This window comes from Poecilia reticulata, linkage group LG16 (assembly GCF_000633615.1).
Source record: "Poecilia reticulata strain Guanapo linkage group LG16, Guppy_female_1.0+MT, whole genome shotgun sequence".
Lineage (NCBI taxonomy): Eukaryota > Metazoa > Chordata > Actinopteri > Cyprinodontiformes > Poeciliidae > Poecilia > Poecilia reticulata.
The window spans coordinates 8,517,542-8,524,651 of NC_024346.1; the positions used below are offsets into that span (position 1 = coordinate 8,517,542).

The window sequence follows — 7,110 nt, forward strand, 5'->3', positions numbered from 1 at the left end:
CCTCCAGAGGTGGTTGAAGGAGAGTGGGTACTGGATGATGAGGAACCTCCAGAGGTGCTTGAGGCAGAGTGGGTGCTTACTGATGTTGGGCCTCCAGAGGTGGTTGGTGTAGAGAGGGTGTTTTGGGATACTGAATCTGAGTTAGTTGTGAGAGACTGGATGGCAGTAGACATTACAGTACCTCCATAAGTGGTGGACATGGTGCTCTGAGTAGGGGTAGCTGCTGAACTGCTACTAGTCATATTAGCAGTCTGGTTGGTGGTTGAGGCTGCTGTCTCCATGATCATGGTGAGGTTTGCTGCAGAGGTGGTGGTATTCATGGTGGAGGCAGTCGTCATTGTTGCTTGCCCAGACACAAATACTGAAGGCAGCAGAAGTCCTGATATGAGGAGGCATACAATACCTGCACAAACAGACATTATGGGAAAGATACCAGATATAAAGTTTACCACCCAGGTTTGAGTTACAAATATATGTCTTGGAAGATCGAACAGCCCAGCCAGCAGGGCTTTGCAATAAAAGTATAGTGCATTTTGCAGGACGTTATTCATTGTGGTTTTAGAACTTTATACTGACTGTTTGCAAGGGTTCAGTAATTACCTCCAAAGGTACTGTATTGTATGACCTCATCTTATTAAGGAAACTGCTGGTAAAGGTGATTTAAAAACAGCTCTTGCAAGAATGTACATCAGAGTCCATCGAATGATTAACGATTAAATCTAATTTATTATTTTAATCTCCAAATTCAAAAAGTGGCTTGAATTTGGAGCCATTGTGTTATCCAATTAGCATTATGCTAATTGGATGAAAAAATGTCAGGAGAAAAAAATGATTGCTTTTTACTTATTTGAAAGTTAACTAAAATGATAATAGAATGTCTTTTTCCAGCTAGCAAACTCTGTCTAGGCAAGAGCTACTGTTATAAAGTCTTCCCCTTCATCAGAGTTTAACATCAGCAGAGATGCTGACATTAAGTGTAAATCAATTTAATTTGACTTGTCTGACTTTTACTTTGAATTTCACATGTAGTATTTTGTAAAATATCTTTTTTTTACTTGCATTTAACTTTTGTGCTCACATTTATGCTGCCTGCAGGAATGGCTTTAATAATTAATAATAATTTAATAAATAATGCAGTAATAACTTGGAAAGAGTTACTTGTTTATATCTCCATGATGTTAAAATTTTATGTTTTTTCTATGATTGTATGTCATCTAAAACTACAGAACAAACAAACCAGTAAGATTAGATGTACTTTTGCCTGACTGCTAATTTGATAACACTGTTTAATGTGTTTGCCATCTATTTGCCAAATAGAGACTTTAATAACATAACAAAGTTCTAAATGTTAACACAGTTATTCATATAACTTTTCATCCACATGAAAAAGCAATTTTTTTTATTTGCACTTTGGGGTTTCTGTTCATGACATTTTCTTTTAACATTTTAACAAACAGAATCTATTTTAAAATGTCAGATGGATTCAGAGTCAAATTCAGAGTGAGCATTTAATTTTCCAGGTATTTTTTTTACTTCACACTAGGGGTCAGAAGACAATTATGAAGGGCTGTCAAAGAGCAAAGAATCACTCTTGTAAAGTTTTCAAAACACCTGGATGCATCAGGTGCAGCTTTTCCACAAAGACATTTGCGAATGAAGTCAACTGCCAGGGCCTTCATGTGAACTCAGCGATTAAAGCTTCATCACTGAAGAAAAAGATTGTTGAAGCAAAGATTACTACATGGAAAATCTAAGGAAATGCTTAAAAGAAATAGAATGGTCAGATAAGATGTCAGAAGAAGTGACACTGCATGGGCTCGAAAAACACTGACAGTCAAGTTCAGAGAAATGGACAGGATACATTTTTAGGATTTGGTGCGCAGCTTTTTTTCTTACTCATAATCCACAATATAATTCTCTAAATTATTTTAATACCTTTTTCTGTTTTTCTGTTTGTCTTTTTCTGTCTTTAAAATAAGAATTCAATTTGTTTGACCCTGTTCTGTGCTTACCCTATACTTTTCAGGATTTAGAAATTAGCAAGTGATTTGAACCACAAGGATTACCATGTTTATAAATCTCAACAGGAGTTTTAAACTCACAGAAATTTACCCATACCTGTGTCCTTTTTAAAAGCGACTGAAGCCATTATGCTACTGGAAGAAACGGAGGTAGCTCTGTGACCAACCTAGAAAAACAAAAATAAAATAGAATAGAAATAACCTTTATTGTCCCACAGAGAGGAAATTCAGATGTAGCATGTAATATATAAAACTGAACTTCCATAATAAAACCAAAGTAATTTGTTTGTTCTGCATTGAAAGTCAACAAACTTCATGACAAACGATGCCCGTCTGGCAGCAAAATAAACTAAGCTGTAATGAACAGACAAAAGTCTGTGTGACAGACAGTGATGCGATTTCAATTTAGACTGTTTACCAATGATAATAGGTTTCTGAATAACAGCCATGCTCATTCATTGTAACCCACCTGCCCAGTTCTTTTGATGTGAGATCTTCTCATTTTACAATCCTCTCACTGTTCTGAGGAAAAGTGAGCTCATAATTGTTTGGTGGAGCCGGTCACACAGCAAGAAACTTCTACTTTTAAATCTGAAATTGTTACTTTTTAAAAATATTTTTAAAGTTTGTTTTAGTTATTGCCGTCTGTCTACATCATCCACAGTGATGTGTACTGCTCTCTTTTTTTTGGCCAGATCACCTTGTCACCTTGTCACCTTTGTCTCAATGTCTTTTGTGATTCTACTAAATAAAGATTTAGTAGAAGAAAAAAAAAAGACTCACTGATGTCTTTTTAAAGATTAATTAAAAATGAAGTCCATAGAGAAATATCTGCGAGGCCCCCACTCCTCCTAAAAACACAATACAAACTCAAAATGCAGTGAATGCTTTAAGTGCTGTAAAATATCAACCTGCTCCCTCTATGAAGTAACTTCTGCAAAAATTAATTCAGCATTGGGTCACACAATTACATCTCAAGTGTCTTGGTTTGCGGCAATTTATCACTGAGCACAATTAAAATGTGTTTGTTCCCTGATCAGTCCCATTGGGAGTGCTGCTATCATGGCATGACTTGTTTTGTTCCTTTCTTCCCTGGATCCCAGCTTGAGCTCCTGTGGGTGCTACACCCTGGAAACTGATGACAACATCGGTCACTTCAGCTGAACAATCGGACAACAATGGGACAACAAGGAATCCCAAAATGTTGTATTTGTAAGGAGAATTCAACCTTGACTTTTTTTTAAACTGTTGCGAAAGTGGCCATTTTCCAATAAAAGTTGGAGTTTATATTAAATTTTAAAGAAGACTCTTGTGTAACCTGCTGAGAATGTTACAGAGGTTTGAGAAACACTAGTTTCATTTTTTAGCGAAGCAGCCTCAAAGCTAGGGGTGGTTGAGTTCAAGGTAAAATGTACAACATCCAATTCTGACATTTGGACATGTTGGCTATCAGAATCCTAGAAATTACATCATTTTAAAGATTGTAATTGTTTTAAAGGAAAGACGACATACATTTTTGAAGGCAGATCATAGTTTGGGATATCTTAAAAATAAAGAATGTTTGATATGAAAGACAAAAGCACTGATATGTTTACACATAAGAAACCTATTATTACTAAAATGTTTACTTGAAAAAAAAAATGTAGAAGACAACATCTGAACTCCAAATAATTAATTTTCCGGTTACATGATCTTGTTTTTCCCAACCTGCACTTTACTGTTTTCGTTTTTTCCTCGACTTCGGAGCCTTGGCTAGCCGAAAACAAATGAATAAAATCCACTTACCTGTGATGCACTCTGCATGCCTTTATCTCAACTTTGGCTGAAGTAAGTAAGCTTGTTCTCTCTCTGGAGTTCCCTTTCTTTGTTGCTCTCTGTTACCTCCTCCTCCCCCAGTTTGCTTCCTCCTGACTCCACCGCAGCATAACAAGTGGAAACTCTCACCTGCACCATGTTGGAGGAGGAGACTGAGGGGTGGGTCTTAAAATGATGTGGTAATGAGTGCAGGTAAACACTTTCTGGGGGGAGAAGGTGGGGATTTCCAAAGCACCCAGAGCTGTAGATGAAAACTCTTTAATGTCTGATTGTAGTTCTGATTAAGCCCCAAATGTGGTCAAGCTTGGGGATGACTTTAGATGCCTCTTTTAGGCACTAAAAGTCAGAGAAAAGGCAACAAATAAATTCTTTACAAAGCAAAAATTTAATTCCATCTCTTCTCAAAATGTCAAAAAATTTTGTGAGCATAATCCCCAGAAAAGAAGATAGCATTACAGTTGTTTGAAGTGTTAGGTTCCTATCATAAGTGTACTCTAGAGTCGACTACCTAGCAATTAAAGTTTTATTTAAAAAAAGAAAGAAATCTGTGAATAAGGCCTTCGAAAGGTGCATAAGAGTAAAGATGAGATTTCAGAGCCCTGCAGTGTGATTGTATAGGGAGTCTTCTGGTTTCTGCTGAACACAATGTGAAATCAGATCCCCTCTTTCTCTGCAAACCATAAAGCACCTCCGCACAACAAATACCTCTTTGTGGCCTAAAGAACATAGAATTCTTGGGCACAACACTAAAAGAGCTTCTCCACTCCAGATGACAGAACTGTTTCCACCTTTCATCAAAACTTTGCACTTCATGATAGGGAAACTGTCCCATAAAAACATCAAGGGGTTTGTGGATTGTTTATTTAATGTGAAATTTGAACCCTGTCAGAATTTTTATTATAGTTTTTCAAGCTTTTGTGGCACTTTGATGCTTTTATCATTTGCATCAAAATTTAGTTTTGTTTATTGGTTTTATTTAATTCGAACATATTCACATTAACATTCAAACACCACGCGATACATATTTACATTTGTTTGAAAAGGAGGTAGGCAGAAGTACAAATGCTTTTGATCCTGTCCCCTTCTTATGTATCTTACTTTACATTATTTCTAATTTAAAGGAAGACAATACTAATAAGAAAAAAATAATGAAAATCGACAGAACACTATTTCTTTCACAAGAGATATAACATACCCAAACACAATTTCTGTCAATCACTTTTAAATTGACTGGATGCATATTTGAGCCTTAACCTTAAGATGAAATTCAAACATAAACACACAAATCGTGTCTGTGAAGTTCACTGGTGTTATTTTTCACTTCCATCTTTCTACAAGTCATAATTACATACTTACTCAAAATTACACTCTTAAAAGTTTTGAGTCATTTCCTTTTACTAAAATTCAGATTTTATGCTTTTGGAATAAAATTTCCAAAAGCATAAAATTATTATGCTTTTGGAAGCATAATAAAAGCATAATAAATTATGCTTCCAATAATTTTATTGGAAGCATATAAGGTATAAGGTTGTTTTATAACAAAACAACCTTTTGCCACTGGAATTATTTATGTTATTATTTATGACATATAATAATGTTAATGACTTTAGTTCATACTAACAAACACTAGCACTAACAATCACTTAAGGCTTGTGTTACACAAGCCTTTCATCTTTTAAGTACAAACTGCAAGCTGTGTTAAATATATCCATAGAATTAGTCTTAAAGTAAATAAATAGAGGGAACATTTCATATAGTGTAACAGTTAATCCCAAAATTATTTATTATTTAGCAGATTTAGTTTTAAATTAATCCTTTAAGTGTTTTAACAACATATTGACAAATATGTTGGAGTAGCATAACATTTTGGAGGGATCCAGTTAGATTGCCAACTTTAATTTGATATGCGATTTGCATAGATACAGTTTGTCTGAGATTATTCTGTCAAAAGACAGAAGCAGTTCACTCACATTCATAGTGTCTGCGATAAGCCGATTAAAACCCATTATTGTCTGCTTTCAAAACCACAAAAGGAGCTTTGCTGTTTGCGTGTTGCCTATATGTTCAGTTTGTGTGACTGAGTATGCATGAGGACATGACCCACAATTTGAGATGAGTGCTTTTCTTTGTCTCTGAATGAATACCTAAATTGAATAAGACTTAAAATTATACACCTATTCTTCATCTCCAACAATTACCATGCATAGATGGCCAGTTGACTCACATTTCACCTCAATGCCAAGCTTTTAGCAGCAGACCTGCATTGTCAAAGATGGAAAAAAACATTTCCTGTTTTATTTACAGAGAATGAGCTCTGTGGCACCGTACTTTAGACTGAACAAACATACATAAATGACCCTACTTATATTTCTACAGGAAAATAATTAAATATAAAAATGTATCTAGTAAATGTGTTGTATAAACAAATAATGAATGATAAACAAAAAAAGTCTGAGGCTTAGTCTGAGCTGTAGAATATTGTATATCATAGATACAGGTGTTTCTTCACACAATTAAATGTTGTTGAAAGATTACTTCAGAATTTCCACTGAAAAGTGACAGTTTTCTCTGGTAAATAATGGGTTTATTGTCGAGAGCATCATATATTTTGACCATTTCTTTATGCTAACTAAGATAGCTAAGGCTTACAGCTAGTAAAACACCACATTTCTAAGACAACTTAATTATACAAGATCAAAAAGTGCAAATGCAACGTGTAATCATAACAAAGATTGCTAACTTAACAGCTGACCAACATATGGTCATTGGCGCTCTTCATATGTTGGATAAAGTACAAAAAATCTCTGATAAAGAAACTAATTGTTCACAGAGTGATGTATTTCATGAAAAGTTGAGTGGAAGAACAAAGTTTGGTAGGATTACACCAGTCCACAAATTACTGCACTGACTCTCTGCTTATTGATACTCTAACAACTAACAACATTTTGCTCGTACACTTCTAAAATATCAATTCACTTCCAGAAGTTAGCAACATAACTTACTTGATTATATATAGACTAATTAGCACTGTTTAGTTATTCTATAACTAGTACAGAGTTATCATATCAAAATGACTGACACAGAGAATTGTCATTATCTCTGATTTGATGTTGTTTACCCTCCTTTCCCATTTCAGTTATGAAAGTATGTTGTGGTTTTATTGTTTCCTGTCAATATAGAATAGTTATGCTCCATCCATCCATCCATCCATCCATCCATCCATCCATCCATCCATCCATCCATCCATCCATCCATCCATCCATCCATCCATCCA

General features: G+C 35.0%; 1 protein-coding gene across 1 annotated transcript in view; it reads right to left on the reverse strand.

Annotated features, from left to right (window-relative positions):
• LOC103477818 (mucin-5AC) overlaps positions 1-3,941 on the reverse strand; it is a 7,637-nt gene extending 3,696 nt beyond the window's left edge. Inside the window, exons 1-3 of the mRNA XM_008431123.2 lie at positions 3,807-3,941; positions 2,119-2,188; positions 182-403 (exon numbers count right to left, since the gene is read on the reverse strand). Coding sequence (XP_008429345.1) covers positions 182-403; positions 2,119-2,188; positions 3,807-3,824 — 310 coding nt within the window. The 5' untranslated portion in view covers positions 3,825-3,941. The remainder of the gene's footprint in view (positions 1-181; positions 404-2,118; positions 2,189-3,806) is intronic.
• Between the last annotated feature and the right edge of the window lie 3,169 nt (positions 3,942-7,110).